At 63.8% G+C, this 15,302-nt stretch overlaps 3 protein-coding genes across 6 annotated transcripts in view; 1 reads left to right on the forward strand and 2 right to left on the reverse strand.

Moving 5' to 3' along the window:
* Positions 1 to 1,289: 1,289 nt before the first annotated feature.
* LOC121359930 lies at positions 1,290 to 3,595 on the reverse strand. Of its 2 annotated transcripts, none has more exons than XM_041479330.1 (5): positions 3,063 to 3,595; positions 2,398 to 2,519; positions 2,165 to 2,320; positions 1,913 to 2,085; positions 1,290 to 1,368 (listed from the first exon to the last, which is right to left on the reverse strand). In XM_041479330.1, exons 1-4 carry the CDS (start codon positions 3,103 to 3,105, stop codon positions 1,918 to 1,920), a joined length of 489 nt encoding a protein of 162 aa, XP_041335264.1. In that variant the 5' UTR covers positions 3,106 to 3,595; the 3' UTR covers positions 1,290 to 1,368; positions 1,913 to 1,917. The 2 variants fall into 2 exon arrangements, with proteins under 2 accessions (XP_041335264.1, XP_041335255.1); XM_041479321.1 differs by having other exon boundaries at positions 2,398 to 2,522.
* A 35-nt stretch (positions 3,596 to 3,630) lies between these two features.
* Positions 3,631 to 10,520, forward strand: POLD2 (DNA polymerase delta 2, accessory subunit). Of its 3 annotated transcripts, none has more exons than XM_041479084.1 (11): positions 3,631 to 3,787; positions 4,144 to 4,391; positions 7,802 to 7,923; positions 8,436 to 8,559; positions 8,628 to 8,742; positions 8,911 to 9,109; positions 9,203 to 9,283; positions 9,572 to 9,729; positions 9,835 to 9,962; positions 10,040 to 10,141; positions 10,219 to 10,520. In XM_041479084.1, exons 2-11 carry the CDS (start codon positions 4,172 to 4,174, stop codon positions 10,374 to 10,376), a joined length of 1,407 nt encoding a protein of 468 aa, XP_041335018.1. In that variant the 5' UTR covers positions 3,631 to 3,787; positions 4,144 to 4,171; the 3' UTR covers positions 10,377 to 10,520. The 3 variants fall into 3 exon arrangements, with proteins under 3 accessions (XP_041335018.1, XP_041335027.1, XP_041335037.1); XM_041479093.1 differs by having other exon boundaries at positions 3,631 to 3,757; XM_041479103.1 differs by having other exon boundaries at positions 3,707 to 3,728.
* AEBP1 (AE binding protein 1) overlaps positions 10,485 to 15,302 on the reverse strand; it is a 7,312-nt gene continuing 2,494 nt past the window's right edge. The window contains exons 6-19 of the mRNA XM_041478626.1: positions 14,762 to 14,968; positions 14,602 to 14,676; positions 14,415 to 14,524; positions 13,889 to 14,028; positions 13,716 to 13,800; positions 13,494 to 13,638; positions 13,317 to 13,405; positions 12,908 to 13,031; positions 12,638 to 12,834; positions 12,260 to 12,439; positions 11,843 to 12,182; positions 11,614 to 11,753; positions 11,441 to 11,540; positions 10,485 to 11,363 (exon numbers count right to left, since the gene is read on the reverse strand). Coding sequence (XP_041334560.1) covers positions 10,819 to 11,363; positions 11,441 to 11,540; positions 11,614 to 11,753; positions 11,843 to 12,182; positions 12,260 to 12,439; positions 12,638 to 12,834; positions 12,908 to 13,031; positions 13,317 to 13,405; positions 13,494 to 13,638; positions 13,716 to 13,800; positions 13,889 to 14,028; positions 14,415 to 14,524; positions 14,602 to 14,676; positions 14,762 to 14,968 — 2,477 coding nt within the window. The 3' untranslated portion in view covers positions 10,485 to 10,818. The remainder of the gene's footprint in view (positions 11,364 to 11,440; positions 11,541 to 11,613; positions 11,754 to 11,842; positions 12,183 to 12,259; positions 12,440 to 12,637; positions 12,835 to 12,907; positions 13,032 to 13,316; positions 13,406 to 13,493; positions 13,639 to 13,715; positions 13,801 to 13,888; positions 14,029 to 14,414; positions 14,525 to 14,601; positions 14,677 to 14,761; positions 14,969 to 15,302) is intronic.

Consider the following 15,302-nt stretch of genomic DNA (forward strand, 5'->3'; position numbering starts at 1 on the left):
TGGGGTGCAGAGGCTGATCAGAGTGCACCAGAAATGGGCCAGATCAGATGGAGGGGGGCATACTGGGGGATCCCCTCCAGCTACGTGCCCATCCATGTTCCCTGAAAGGTGTGGGACACCCCAGAAATTTGAGTTCACCAGAGGGTCTGGAGCAGAGTATTGGGGTCCCTTTGGGGTTCATGGGCAGCCCAGGGTGTGGGTGTTCCTTTAAGGATCTGGCAGTACCAGAGCATAACCATGGTTCTCTGAAGGCTCTGGAAGCAACCCAGGGTTTTGGGCCACTCTGAGGGTCTGGAGCACCCCAGGCTGGAGGGGTCCTCCTGGGCACCACAGGGTGTTGGGATCCCCTTGGGGGTTGGGGGCACTCCGGGGTCTGGGGCCCACTCTGGGTGTTGGGGTCAGCCTGAAGGTATGGGCCATCTTTATGGTCTGGGGTTGTATCTGTGATATTTGGAGCCACTGCAGGGGTCTGGGGGTCCCTGGGACACGGGGACACCTGGGATCTAGGGACATCTCAGGGTGCTGGGGCAACTCTTGGGCATCCGGGACCACCTGGGGGGAGTGGATCACCACAGGGTGTGGGGCTGGGACCACCAATGGATCTCGGTGTCCTCAGAAAGTGTAGGGTCACATTGAGGGGCTGGGGACACAGGGGGTGTCTGTGTCACCCCAAGGTGCCCCTGAGGGCCCCAGGGGTGGCACTGGGACCCCCAGAGCTCCCCATTGCAGGTGGCACTGGGATCCCTCTGCTCTGCCCTCGGCCTGCAGGATTCCCTGCGCTCTGATTGGTTCACACCACAAAGACATCCTGGAGCTCTGATTGGTGGCAGCTCTCAGAGCCCTGCAGTCTCTCTGTTCTGATTGGCTGGGAGCAAACAGAAGAGATTCCCTGCACTCCAATTGGCTGGAATTAAAGGAAAAAAAAGGGGTGTGGGATTCCCTGTGCTCTGATTGGCTGGGACTGAAGCAGGGGTGCCCTGTGCTCAGGTGGGACATGAGGAGGATCCCAAGCCCACAGCAGCACCGGTGACAAGCGGGTCACAAGTGACACTGCCAAGTGCAGATGCAGTGCCAGGCACGGGGTGCACAGGGAGGGGACAGTGACAGCCAGCACCACCCGGGTGTGTGAAGGGAATGCTCACCCCAACCCACATGGGACACATCCCCACCCTACTGCTGGCACCTTCGGTGTCACCTTGGCCCTGCTGGGGCCAGGCTGTCCACTGCCAGTGCCTGGTGCCATTCACCTTGTCACCATGTCCCCCCAGGCAGACAAACAAGACCCTGGAGCCAGAGGAGGGACTTTATTGTGGGGGGGGATGGCTGGGCTGCAGGGGCATCGGGGTTTGTGGGCACTCGGGGCTCAGCCTGTGGAGAAAGGAAAGAGCAGCAGGTGTCAGGGGCCAGTGGAAACAGCTGCTCCAGCCCTCACCCTGCTCCACAACGCACTGTGGGGTGACCTGGCTCACCCCCACCCTACAGAGTGCAGCAGGGAAGCTTCAGAAACCCCAAGCACACTGCCACCCCTCCGGCAGGTGTGGGCTGAGGGATGCGGGGTGTAAAGTGTGGGATGCAGAGGGGGGATACGGGATCAGGACGTGGCGTGCAGGACGGAGGGTTCAGTATCAGGATGTGGGGTGCAGGGTTCAAGACACAGTGCAGGATTGGGACATGGGGTGCAGGATCAGGATATGGGTGCAGGATGTGGGTTCAGGAGCAGGCTGTAGGGGACAGGGCACAGTGCAGACAGGGGGTGTGGGACTGCCATGCAAGGTGCAGGACATGGTGCAGGATGCAGGATCGGGATGTGGGGTGCAGGACACAGGGTAGGGCACAGGGGGTATGGGATGGGGATGCAGGATGCGAGGTGCAGGACACAGGATGCAGGATCAGGATGCAGGTGGGCACTGACCGCGCTCAGGACTGGCAGATGCCCATGGCACTGCACATGTCCCGGGGCGTGTCCCCGTTCTGCAGCCCCTCGGTGATCTGCTCCTGGTAGTTCTTCACCAGCTTCTGGCACTCCTTGCCCAAGGCCCTGCCCAGCTTCCGGCAGCCCTTCTGCAGCGCTGCTGCCACCGCCGACTGCCAAAGCCACCGCGGGTCAGGGGGCCACAGGGAGAGGCCCCCCAGCCCGGCCCCCCAGCCCCTCATCACCCCTCACCTCGTCAGGGTTGTCACCTGCCAGCTTCTGTATCCTCTTCAGGACCTTGGTGCACAGGCGGCACTTAATGACCCTGTGCTGTGCCACGCTGTCCCCATCAGCCGTGTCAGCCACGTTGTCCCCATCAGCCACGTTGTCCCCATCAGCCACGTTCCCCTGTGGGCACACACAGACGCTCAGGGCTGCCTGCACCCCTGGGTGGCCCTGGCAGTGCTTGGGGCTGGGGTGCTCACCAGGGCCAGGCTGTCACGCAGGTGCTGGCACTGCTGCTCCCAGCCACAGCGCGTGGCCGTGGCCGTGTCCCAGCACCACGAGCTGGGGTCACCCTGGCAGGGCGGGGGGGCCGTGGCCTGTGCTGCTGCATGGGGACAGGGTGGTGAGCGTGGCTGCAGGTTGGGTGCCCATCACGGAGGTACCCGGACACTAAACCAGCAGCCCCAGGTACTCAGCCCCAGCCCCACCATCCCTCCTGCCTGTACTCACATCCTTCTGTTGTAGACCCTATCCCCAAACGTCCCCAGGTCCCAACGTGGGCATCATGCCCATCATCCCTGGGTCCTCAGGCAGACCCCATCCCTGCCACCCCCAGGTACTTGTACCCATCAGACCCCATCCCTGCAGGCCCCCACCACCCCTCCTGCCTGTCCCCTTGTCCTCCTCCCCACACCCCTGAGTGCCTGAGACCCCATCCCTGGCACACACAGGTCCCCACACAGACCCTCCCCACAGCCCTGAGTGCCTGTCCCCACACAGACCCCATCCCCACCACACACAGGTCCCCACACAGACCCCAGCCCCCCGAGCTCAGTCATCCAGGCTGCCATCCATTGTCCCCACGTGTCCCGTCCCCTCCACTCGGGGTGCCGGTCCCCCCGGGGAGGCAGGAGGCTCCCGTTACCTCCCAGCAGCAGCAGCAGCAGCAGCAGGAAGGAGGCAGCCATGGCGAGCCCGCAGCCGGTGACAGCAGGCGACTGGCCCTGGGTGACTGCTACGTGTGACACCTTTTATAGCGGGGCCGCGGGTGGGAGACCGAAACCCCAAAACCCCTGAAAACCCAACACGGCTGCTCCCCGGGCCCTTCCTGCCTCACAGCTCCACCCCGCAGGAAGGGGGAGCGGGGGGGACACGGGGGGCTCAGCACCCCCAGCCTCGCCCCCTCAGGGACGCTGCCCGTAACCAAGGAGGGGCGGGGAGAGCCTGGCCGGACTCCCGAGGGTCTACCGGCGGGTCTGTCCCGGCTCCTCCCGGGACCCCTCTGGGCAGCGCAAGGGCTCGGTGTCCCCTCCGGGGTCGGTCACGGTGCGCCCTTCACCCCATGGGTTCCGAGCGGCCCCGGGCCGGTGGCGGTGTCCCGGTGTCCCGGTCCCTCGGTGTCCCGTTTTCTCGGTGTCCCGGTCCCCGCCATGTCCCCCCACAGCGTTTCTCGCGGCCGCTCTGACGTCATTTCCCCGCGCGGCGCACAACTTCCGTCTTTGCGGCGTTCGCGCCTTTTCCCGCCGCGGCCCCGCCCACCATGGCGGGCCCCGGTACCGGCGGCGACCCTCGGCCTGTGACCCCTCACCCCGCACGGACCGGCCTGTGACCCCTCACCCGGTACATGATCGGCCTCTGACCCCTCACCCCGTACGTGCCCGGCTGGGGGGAGCTGTGCGGTCTGCAGCCTGAGGGGGCCTGGGGGGGCTGTCGTGTCCTCGGGGGTCCCGGTGCCGCCGGTAGGAGCGTGGTGCCGGGCCGAGTGTGTTTGCTGGGGGCTGTGCGCGGCCCGCTGGGGAGAGCGGGACCCGGGGTGTGCTCTGGAGGGGATGGTGCGGTCAGGATGAGTTCGGGATGCCCTGGGTTGCAGGAAGGGGCCTGAGGGGTGCAGCATGCAGGGGAAGGCTCGGACCCGGACGTGGTTTGCATTTTGGGGCGGGAATGGCCATTTTCAGGGGGCTGTTGTGTCTCGGGCCGGATCCTCAATTCGCCGGTTTGTTTTCCAGAGCCGTGGTTAGACCCGAGCCCCGGAGGATGTTCTCGGAGCAGGCGGCCCCCACGGCACAGGGGCTGCTGGCCCCCCCGGCGGGCGAGCCCCCCACCTTCCCCCGGGTGGCGGCGGGCGGGTACTCGGACTGCTCGCAGCCCTTCCAGCTGGGCGAGCGCAGCTTCTGCCGGCAGTACGCGCACATCTACGCCGTGCGCCTGGCCGCCATGCGGCCCCGCCTGGAGCGGCGAGCCCGCGGCCGATGGGGTGAGCGGGGAGAGAGCGCTGCCGGGGGGAAACACTGCCGGGGAAAAGGGGAACGCTGCCCCGGGGAAAACACTGCCGGGGGAAAGGGGAACGCTGCCGCGGGGAAACACTGCCAGGGGAAAGGGGAGCACTGCCCTGGGGAAAACACTGCCAGACAGGGGAAAGGGGAGCACTGTCCCAGGGAAAACACTGCCGGGGGAAAGGGGAGCACTGCCCCGGGGAAAACGCTGCCAGGGGAAAGGGGAACACTGCCCCGGGAAAACACTGCTGGGGGAAAGGGGAACACTGCCCCAGGGAGAACACTGCCAGGGGAAAGCACTGCCCCAGGGAAAACACTGCCAGGGGAAAGGGTCTGCCCCAGGGAAAACACTGCCGGGGGAAAGGGTCTGCCCCAGGCAAAACACTGCACTGGAAAAACACTGCCAGGGGAAAGGGGAACACTGCACCAGGGAAAACACTGCACTGGGAAAACACTGCCAGGGGAAAGGGGAACACTGCACCAGGGAAAACACTGCCCAGGGGAAAGGGAAAACACTGAGAAAAACACTGGTAGGGGAAAAGGGAAACACTCCCAGGGGAAAGGGGAAACCTGCACTGGGGAAACACTGCCCCAGGGCGAAAAACACTGCCGGGGAAAAGGGGAAACACTGAGTAAAACACTATCCCAGGGAAAATACTGCCAGGGGAAAAGGGGAAACCTGCACTGAGAAAACACTGCCAGGGGAAAAGGGGAAACACTGAGAAAAACACTGTACCAGGGAAAACACTGCCAGGGGAAAGGGAAAACACTGCCCCAGGAAAAACACTGTACTGGGAAAACACTGCCCAAGGAAAGGCACTGCCCAGGGAAATACTGCCTTGGGGAAAACACTGAGGGTCTGGAGTCCAGGGGTGGGGACAAAGTTGCAGCAGCAGGAGCGGTTGAGGGGGCTCAGGCTGGAGAAAAGGAGGTTTGGGGGGAATTTCTGGCTCTCCACAATTTCCTGGCAGGAGGGGGCAGCCAGTGGGGGCTCTGCTCCCAGGGAACAGGGACAGAACAAGAGAACACGACCTGAAATTGCACCAGGAGAGGTTCACGTTGGATATTGGGAAAATTCCTTCATGGAGAGGGCAGTCCAGCCCTGGCACAGCTGCCCAGGGCAGTGCTGGAGTGCCCATCCCTGTGGGGAAATAATGGCTGTGTGAATTTGGCACTTGGGAACACGGGTTAGGGGTGGCCTTGGCAACCAACATGTGTGGAGCTGCCTTTGGATTTTATCTGTGTGTTTGACCAGATTTGTGTCTGGAATCCAGAGGTGAGTGTTCCCCAGGCTGGATGTACCCTGCAGGCATCCCTGGGGACAAAATCCATCCCTGTTGGGGGGAGTCCATCCCTGCCAGGCTGGGATCCACCCAGAACCTTCCTGCAACCCGAGCAGCTCCAGTGTACCCAGTTGTGCCAGTCCCCAGCATCGTTTTACCCTTGACACGGGTGTGCAGCAGAGCAAGCAGCTCAGCCCCCCAGCTCTGGCATGCACAGGAATGATGGGATAACCCACTGGATTTTGGGGTAATCCTGCTGCAGCTCCCACCGGGAGTGCTGACCTTGGGACAAGCCATCACAGATAGCAGGGGGGTGTGTGCAGGGAGACCACGGTTGCCACATTGCCCCACACGCTTTAGGGAGCAGGAGCTGAGCGTGACCTTTGTCAGGCTGGGGCTGTGGGGCCCAGGCCAGGAAGTGGGGCACAGGGGGGTGAGAGGTGCTGGGGGGGCTGTTTCCTGCCTGGGGGGGTGCTGTGGTTCTGCGGGTGGGACCCTCGTGCTCAGAGTTTCCATCCGCGGGATGAAGCAACGCTGCTGGGGCTGTGCCCCCCCTCCCCAGCCTGGGCACGGCCTGAGATCAAATTTCCTTCAGCTTTGCCCTTCTATGGGCAAAATCCCCTTCAGTGGAAGCTTTTGGGCCGGACGCCTGTGCTTGTGCTCTCCCCAGCCCCCTGGGTTTGTGGAAGCAAAGCCAGTGCTGGTCCCACTGCGGATGTCGTTCCTTGGTTGGCCACCCTGGGCTTGGCCAAGTGTGACAGGACCCAGTGGTTTGTAAACTCCACCTCCTGGAGTCCTGGGATGGGACCAGATTTTGGGGTTTGTCTCCCAGCAGGAAGCGCCTGCAGGCAAAAATGTGGAGAGCACAACCCCCTCCCCCCAAACACACATTTTGGGGAGTTTGAGCCAAAAATAAGAAACTTCAACAGGATTGTTTTTGTTCTGACTCAGAGTGTTTGCATTCCTGGGCTCGGGAATCCATGTTTCCAGTGTGGGGTGCCAGGGATGGCAGCGGGGTGCTCTCCCTGGGACAAGAGGCACGTTCAGCAGCGCGTGATGAGCAAAGTGGGATTTTTGGGAGGAGAAGTGTCACCCAGAAAGGATGAGGAGCTGGTGCAGGCAGTGTTGTTTTGGGAGAGGAGACCAGCAGCAGGTTCCTCACTCTTCTCCAGGGCCTCAGGCTCAGGGTGGACTTCACAGGCTGGTTTAAGCAGGGAATGACAGTCCCACAGCCCCATACTGGATGGGAGGACACGCACTGGATGGGGCTGGAGCACCTCTGGGTCCCCAGTTTTGGGCTCACCTTGTGATGAGGGAGATTTTTGCTCCTCAGCCACAAGGTGGATGCAGCTGGGGCTGTGATGCTTCTTGCAGCTCCCGAGGTTCTCCCTGCCTGCATCCCCTGTGGATCCCTGCCTAAAGCCCAGGGACCTGGCAGCATGCCAGGACCTTCTCTGGAAGTGATGGGGATCCTAAATTCCAGTAGGGATCTGGGGCAGAGGATCTGGCCCTGGCAGAGATCAGGTTTGGGGGGGTGAGTGATCTCCTGCCTGTCAGCTCCCAGTGAGATGTTGGGTCATCCCCTGGGTGGAGAGCAGGAACAGCAGCCCCCCGTGCCCAGGGTGCATCCTGGGCCCTGGAACAGCAGCCCCCATGCCCAGGGTGCATCCTGGGCCCGGGAACAGCAGCCCCCATGCCCAGGGTGCATCCTGGGCCCTGGAACAGCAGCTCCCTGTGCCCAGGGTGCATCCTGGGCCCTGGAACAGCAGCCCCCATGGCCAGGGTGCATCCTGGGCCCTGGAACAGCAGCCCCCGTGCCCAGGGTGCATCCTCGGCCCTTCCCAGGCAGAGCTGTTGGAGCTGAACACACCATCGTGACCCAGCTTTCCCCCCAGCACAGAGGAAATGCCTGCAGGCTTGCAGGCTCTGGAATGCTCCTCGGCCCCATCTGGCCCACACATGTCTGCTGGGCGCCGTGCCTCGAGGAGAGGCAGGAGGCTTCCCAACATTCCCCAGCACCTCGGCGCTGGGGCCCTGCAGCTGCTCCCGCCAGCCCTGCGCCGTGCCCGCGTCACCCCAGGGCCACTGACCCCCGTGTGTCTCCACAGGGGAGGACATTGCACTGCGGAGGCTCTCGGAGCTGCAGGAGGGAGAGAAGTGCTGCGTGGTGGGGACGCTCTTCAAGGACATGCAGCTCCAGCCCTCCATCCTGCAGGAGATCAGCGAGGAGGTAATGGGCTCGCCCTCTCCTCCTCCACACAGCTCGGGGGGGCTGTGCCAGCACACCTGAGAGCTCACCATGGCTTCCTTGTGCTCGTTGTAGCCAGGGAACTGGCAGAGATTTGAGCAGGATGGCCTGGCCCTTGGTCACCTTGGTGCCAGCGTGTGTGGACACCTTCCACTAGCCCAGGTTGCTCCAAGCCCCATCCAGCCTGGCCTTGGACACTTCCAGGGATTCAGGGGCAGCTACAGCTGCTCTAGGCAACCTGTGCCAGGGCCTCACTACCCTCACATTCCTACCCCATGTCCAAACTAAACCCACCCTTTGTCCATCTGTTCTCCCTGCCTGCTTGCCACCACTCTTGCTCAGTGAGTGAAACCAGCCCACCCGGGGGGTTCCAGCTGCTGGGACCCCAGCTGGGCTGTTGGCTGTACTGGTGGTGGGGGGCTGGGGTTGGGAAGGGTCCCTGGGGGCTCCTGGTCCTTGCTGAGGCCATCAGAGCTGTCTCTGTGCCCTCACAGCACAACCTGGTGCCTCAGCCCCCCCTGCCCAAGTACATCCAGCCCTGTGACCAGCTGATGCTGGAGGATGAGCTGCAGCGGATCAAGCTGGACGGAGCCATCGATGTGCAGAGGCTGGTGACAGGTAAGGGACGGCTCTGGTGGCAGCCAGCCTGCAGGGCTGCCTGGGGCTGAGTGCCTGCTGTGCTGCAGGGACCATCGTGGCCGTGTATGGCTGCGAGCAGGACGATGGCAGGTTCCTGGTGGAGGATCACTGCTTCGCCGACCTGCCGCCCGCGCTGCCCTGGAGCGGGCCCAGCTCCGACCGGTGAGGCAGCAGCAGCAGCACAGCTGGGGCTGGCACTGTGTCCCTGCTGCATCCCTGAGCCCCTGCTGCCCAGGGGGCTGCCAGGGGGTCTGGGCCCCCTGCCCGGGCTCTCTGAAGCCCCTAAGTTTGGGAGTGTGGCAGAGTGCCTGAGCCTTTCCATCCATGCAGGTTCGTGCTGCTGGCCTCGGGGCTGGGGCTGGGCAGCGTCAGTGGGGAGGCCCTGCTGAGCACTCAGCTGCTGGTGGATGTGGTGACGGGGCAGCTGGGGGCAGAGGGCGAGCAGAGCTGTGCTGCCCACATCACCCGTGTCATTCTGGCTGGGAATCTGCTGAGCCAGAACACACAGAGCCGAGACACCATCAACAAGGTACGGCAAGGAGGGGGCTGCGGCCTCCCTTGGGGCATGGGGAGGGGCAGAGGGGGTGCGGGGCTGTCCCTCACTGTCTTCCTGCTTACCCAGGCCAAGTACTTGACCAAGAAGACACAGGCTGCAAGTGTGGAGGCTGTGAAGATGCTGGATGAGATCCTGCTGCAGCTCTGTGTGAGTGCTCGGGGTTGGCCATGGAATTGGGTGCCTCTGGGGGAGGGAGCCTTGTTCCTGAGGCAGGGTAGCAGTCTGGGGTGCAGGGTGGCAAAACCCCCTTCCCCAGCACCCAGCTTCCCTTCGAGCACCCCATATGGAGAGGCAGCTCCAAATCCTTCTCCTGGGATCCTCAGAGAAGCCAAGCGGGGTGTCCTGGGGAAAAGGAGCAGCAGTGACACCAGGGCTTTGCTCTGAGCCCTCTTGGAGGGCACTTTGGCCACCCAGTTGATCCCACTGTACCCACAGACCTCAGTGCCCGTGGATGTGATGCCTGGTGAGTTTGACCCCACCAACTACACGCTGCCGCAGCAGCCGCTGCACCGCTGCATGCTGCCCCTGGCCAGCGCCTACGCCACCCTGCGCCTCGTCACCAACCCCTACCAGGCCAGCCTGGACGGGGTCAGGTAAACAAACCTACCAGCTCTGCTGCCTGTCAGTGCCGTGGGACCAAGGGACACGTCCCGGCATGTCCAGCATCTGAAGCTGCTCTTCTTTCCTCCATAATGCAGGTTTTTAGGGACATCAGGACAAAACATCAGTGATATCTTCAAGTACAGCAGCATGGATGACTACCTGGAGATCCTGGAGTGGACACTGCTGGCAGGACACATCAGCCCCACGGCCCCAGACACCCTGGGTATGGTGAGGGCTGGGGGGTTGTTGAGTGGGGGGGTCTTTGCCAGGGGCTTCCCCTCTAATTCCCATCTTCCCCAGGCTGTTACCCGTTCTACAAATCTGACCCGTTTATCCTCACCGAGTGCCCTCACGTCTACTTCTGCGGCAATGCGCCCCGCTTCCAGTCCAAGCTGCTCCAAGGTGGGTCTCGCAGCACCCCCTGATCCTCCTGGGGCTGCTGGGGGGCTCCTCTGCCTGACACCCACCTGTGTTTGCAGGGAAGGAGGGGCAGCGGGTGCTGCTGCTGGCGGTGCCGGACTTCAGCGCCACGCAGACCGCCTGCCTCGTCAACCTGCGCGACCTCAGCTGCCAGCCCATCACCTTCTCCAGCTTCGGGGCTGACAGTGAGGATGGGGACATGGAAGTTGGACACTGACCACAGACTCCACAAGCCCCCACCCCTCAAGGGGTCCTGGCACCACCTGCATTTGTCTGTCCTCTGGGAGGTGACGGAGCTGGGGAAGCACTGGAGGGGCAAGATGTTCATACCAATATAACTTGATTTATTTGTGTAACAAAAACTGTATGGAGGGGAGAAAGGCTGTGCCCGCCTCCATGGGCCCTGCCCAGGAGAGCAGTACCACCCCTGCCACCCCACTGGGACACGGACAGTGGGCTGGCACTGCCCGGCTCCGAGGGATGGGGTAGCATGTCCCTGACAACACCCAGCTGTTGTGACAATGCCTGCAGTCCTTGGAAGCAGCAAGGTGAGGGGCTGGAGCCCACCTGGAACAGCTGCCTGGGCTCAGGGAAGGTGCTGGAAGCGGATGCCAAAGCGTCCGACCACAGCTTGAAGCAGAGTGAGGGGTCACGTGTCCCTAGTCCCCAAAGTTCACGGTGTAGGTTTCGGCCGTGGTGAGCGGCTGCGCCGTCCCCGTGTGCAACTCCCAGCCCTCCGTCTCTGTCACCAGCTCGGTGACCACCTCTGTCTCGGTGTCCATCTCCCAGGTGCCGGCAGTGGGCGGCTCCTGGCTCCAGGGCGTGTAGGCCGTGCTGCTGAAGGGGAAGGGCAGGGCCGTGGTGGGCGGCGGGGCCGTGGGGCCGCTGGTGGCTGTGGTGGCGTTGAGGCGCCGCAGCCGCATCTGCTCCCGCAGCCGCATGCGGTGCCGCAGCCGCAGCCGCAGGCGCTCGCGGGGCGTCATGGGCCGGCCGGGCACCACACGGCGGATCGGCCGGTTCCCGTTCATGGCCATGATCTCCCGGATGCGCTTCCAGTTGGAGCGGGACAGCACGAAGTTGCACTGGGTGGCCCCGATGTCGTAGAGCACGTGGCAAGTCTTGACGCTGGGGTTGTAGCCCTCGGCCCGCGCCGACACGCGGTACTCGCCCGGGTTCAGGATGCGCCAGTAGTCCCCGCCGCTGGCTGCGGGTACGGGGGCAGCAGGGTGGGTGGGGTGGGCACGGTGCTGCCGGTGCCCTGCAGCACCCCGCAGTACCTACCTGTCCTGACGTTGTGGTTGATGCCCCCCACCACAATGGTGGCGTTGGCAATGGGCTCTCCCTGCTGGTCTGTCACCACGCCCTTGATTCCTCGGTGGATCTGGGTGAGGGAGAGGGATGAGTGGAACGGTGTGGGACAGCTGGGGCAGCTGTGGTTGTGTCCCACTACACACCTGCTCCATGAAGGTGAGCAGAGACTCCTTGTTGTTCTCCCACTCCTGCTGCAGCTCGCTCTCGTGGGGGAACTTGTCACAGCCCAGGTAAATGGAGAGCTCCAGGCAGTTGGTGTGCAGGTAGCTGAAGTCATTCATACCTGCAAGAGCACAGACACACCCACCCAGCCCATTGCTCACCTGCCAGTGGCCAGGTTATGGGGCAGCCAGGCCCCTGGCCCCAACTTACTGCCAGCCCGGGGCCGCCACTTGGCGCCCTGCACGATGCCCATGGCGTCGGTCACGTCCTGCGTGTGGCAGCCCCCGCGGAAGGTCTCGGCCATGGTCAGGTGTGCCGAGGCGTAGGAGATGGCGAGCCAGCGGAACACGGCGTGGTCGGGCGTCTCCTGCAGCTCGGGGCGCTCATCCTCGTAGTCCAGCGGGCGAGGGGCGGCTGCCGGCGTTGGGGGGCTGGGCCGGGCCGTGTCGAAGGGGAAGGACACCAGCTTCTCCCCACCCTGCAGGTTGGCTCCCAGTACGAAAGGGTTCTTGTCCATCCACGCCATGACAGCCCGTGTCTCCACTGCCACCTGTGAGGCAAACACATGCATGAGGTGTCACCCCCCTGCCACCCTCTCGCCGCCCGTGTGCCCTGTGCCGCACTCACCGCCGCATCCTCGGACAGGTAGTGCTCCGGGATGGGGATGTGGTGGTTGGGGAACTGGTGGGGCACCAGCCGCCTCTCCTCGGCTGCCCACAGCGCTGAGGCCAGGTCGGGGAAGTTCTCAAAGAGGTCAAAGCCTTCCTCTGTCCAATGGCCCAATGCCCAGTTGCCCAGTTCAGAGCCCTGCGGGCAGCCCAGTACACTGGTGAGTCCAGAGGGGCTGCATCCCACCACCCATGTCCCACCCACTGCTCCTGGTGCCATCCCCTTCTCTGACACATCTCAGGTGCCCAGCTTGGAGCCCTCGGCCAGCCCAGGGCACTGGTGAGCTGTGATGGGGGGGCTTTGCCATCCCATCCCACTGCCCCACGGCCCCCTCACCGCCTCGTGGGCCAGCTCGTAGCCGTCGGGGTTGAGGGATGGCACGAGGTGGATGCGGGTGTCGGTGACCAGGCCCCGCACGCGGGGATTCCCGTCCTGGTACTCCTTGCACAGGAACTGCATCAGCAGCAGCAGCAGCTCCCGGCCCAGCGCCTCGTTGCCGTGCAGCCCCGCCGTGTACCGGAACTCGGGCTCACCTGGGGGGTCCAGGAGGGTCAGCAAACACCTGGCAGCACGGCCGGGGGTCCCAGTCCCTCACACCTCCCTCACCCGTCTCGTGCTCGCCCGGGTTGTCGGAGACCTCCATGGCGTAGATCTTCAGCCCCCGCGAGCTCTTGCCAATGTTGTAGATGCGGGTGATGGTGGGACACTCCTCATTCACCACCTTCATCAGCTGCAGGGTGGGGAGACATGGGGGCAGGGCTTGGGGGGACCAGCCCAGAGCTGCAGAGAATCCCACACCCATGGCATGGAGGGTCCCACCCTCCGAAGATGCCCACCACCATGGAAGTGCCCACAGCCACAGAGAATGCCATGCCCCAAAGATGTGCCCACCACCACAGAGGTGTCTGCTCCTCATGGAGGATCCCACCACCATGAAGGATCTCACAACCATGGGTGTCCCATCCCTACAGAGGATCCCACCCCCTGCTGGATCTGCCCCCCCAGCAGTGCCCACCTGCCTCATGTCCTTGTAGGAGTGGTGTCGGAAGTCCAGGTTGTCCGTGGAAGTCACCTCATTCTGCTGGGTGTAGTAGCTGCTGACAGCTGTGGAGGGGACAGGGACACAGCAGCGGGGGATGGCTGCAGAGGTCCCACCCCCGTGGCCCCCAGGCTGTTTTGGGGTGACTGTTACCAGAGAGGGGGCACCCCAGGACCTCAAGGCGCAGGCAGAGGCTCCCGTTCCAGCGCTGGGGGTAGATGCGGATGTACCGGGCCACCACCGGCTCCGGGAACTCGCTCAGCACCGGCGTGTCCTTGTCCACGTTTCCGTAAAACATCTGCCCAGGAGGGAGAGATGTACCCCAGAGGCTCCCTCCCCATGGCTGCCATGTCACCCGCCCAGAACGGTCCCCACCATCTCCTCGTAGCCGTTGCTGTACATCACCCAGTGCTGGCTGTCGTTGCTGAAGCCCACATAGAAGCTGGTGACAAAGTCGTCGCTGTGGGAGGACAGGGACAGGTTGGGACAGGGGTTCCCACACTGCTCCCCTGCTCCATGTCCCCAGCTGCAGCCCCAGGTCCCCGTACTGGATCTGGGAGTCGCGGCCCTGGGTGATGACCCCGGTGAACATGGTGACGCGGCGCGTGTCCACCTCCAGCCAGTGCGCGCGGCTGTCGTCCTCGGCACACCATGCCCCGTCGAAGAAATCGTCCTCGTTGGTGCCCGCCTGGGGAGCGGGGAGTGGGCGTGAGTGTCACCGTGACCCGTAGGGCAGGGGGTGTCACCGTGGCCGTGGGGCAGGGGCTGGGGGTGTCACCGTGACCCATGGGTGGGTGCTGGCGGTGTCACCGTGGCTGTGGGGCTGGGGGTGTAACCATGGGGCAGGGGCTGGGGGTGTCACTGTGGCCCTTGGGTGGGTGCTGGGGGTGTCACCGTGACCCATGGGGCAGGGGCTGGGGGTGTCACTGTGGCCCTTGGGTGGGTGCTGGGGTTGTCACCGTGGAGCAGGGGCTGGGGGTGTCAGTGTGACCCATGGGTGGGCACTGGGGTGTCACCACAGCCCGTGGGGCAGGGGCTGGGGGTGTCACCGTGGCCGTGGGACGTGACCCTCACCTGCATGTTGAGGCGGCCGCGCTGGGCGCCCAGCCCGTGGCGCAGCATGGAGGAGGCCAGGATCTGGTCATCCTCGATGCGGTGGGACTCCAGCCCGATCGGGGGACACCCTGGGGACAGCAGGGGGTGATGGACTTCAACCTCCCCAGCAGGGTGTCCCTGTCACCCCAGGAATGGGGACACTCACTTTTCTTCTCTGCTGGAGGGGTCCATTCCTCCTCATCTGGATCCCACTTCTTTCCTCCTGGTTTTTTGGGTTTTCCTGGCAAAGGAAAAGGCACAGTGAGGGGGGCAGGGACAGGGACAGGGACAGATGTGAAGGGACAGGAATGGGGGCTGGCACCCACCTTTGCGGTCCTGGCCCTTCTCCTCCACCCAGCGCTCCTCTTCCTCCTCTTCCTCTTTCTTGGGCTTTGCTGTTGGTGAGGTGACACCCACCCCAGGGAGGTGACACCAGTCCCAGGAGCATGCCACCCACCCCAAGAACGTGCCACAGATGCTAGGGGTGTGACACCCACCCCGGGAACATGCCACCTCCCTCACCATGCAGACGTGTCACTCACCCCAGGGACATGCCACCCACTCCACGGATGTGCCACCATCCCTGAAGACATGACAGCCGCCCTGGCGATGTGACATCCATTCCAGGGAGGTGACACTCACCATGCAGATGTGTCACCTATCTCAGGGACATGCCACTGACCATGGGACACGTGACCCACCCTGGTGATGTGCCACCCACTGTGGGGATTTGACACCTACCATGGGCATGGAACCCAACCCAGGGACATGCCACCCTCCCTGTGGCTCTGCCGTCGACCCTGGGGCACACTGCCCACCACGGGCACACCCCCCCATCCCCCTGGGCCCTGCCCACCCCCCCAGCCC

This window comes from Pyrgilauda ruficollis, unplaced genomic scaffold, assembly GCF_017590135.1.
Source record: "Pyrgilauda ruficollis isolate IOZ18807 unplaced genomic scaffold, ASM1759013v1 scaffold113, whole genome shotgun sequence".
NCBI classification, from domain to species: domain Eukaryota; kingdom Metazoa; phylum Chordata; class Aves; order Passeriformes; family Passeridae; genus Pyrgilauda; species Pyrgilauda ruficollis.

What these genes read in the sequence shown, in the direction of transcription:
- LOC121359930 (XM_041479321.1), bottom strand. Translation starts at nt 3,105, where the DNA reads ATGGCTGCCTCCTTCCTGCTGCTGCTGCTGCTGCTGCTGGGAG. An exon ending in TGCGTGACAGCCTGGCCCTG is followed by an intron (nt 2,321 to 2,397) that starts GTGAGCACCCCA and finishes GTGTGCCCACAG; the next exon opens with GGGAACGTGGCTGATGGGGA. An exon ending in CAGGTGACAACCCTGACGAG is followed by an intron (nt 2,086 to 2,164) that starts GTGAGGGGTGAT and finishes TGGCTTTGGCAG; the next exon opens with TCGGCGGTGGCAGCAGCGCT.
- POLD2 (XM_041479084.1), top strand. Translation starts at nt 4,172, where the DNA reads ATGTTCTCGGAGCAGGCGGCCCCCACGGCACAGGGGCTGCTGGCCCCC. An exon ending in TGCAGGAGATCAGCGAGGAG is followed by an intron (nt 7,924 to 8,435) that starts GTAATGGGCTCG and finishes GTGCCCTCACAG; the next exon opens with CACAACCTGGTGCCTCAGCC. An exon ending in GCCGAGACACCATCAACAAG is followed by an intron (nt 9,110 to 9,202) that starts GTACGGCAAGGA and finishes CTGCTTACCCAG; the next exon opens with GCCAAGTACTTGACCAAGAA.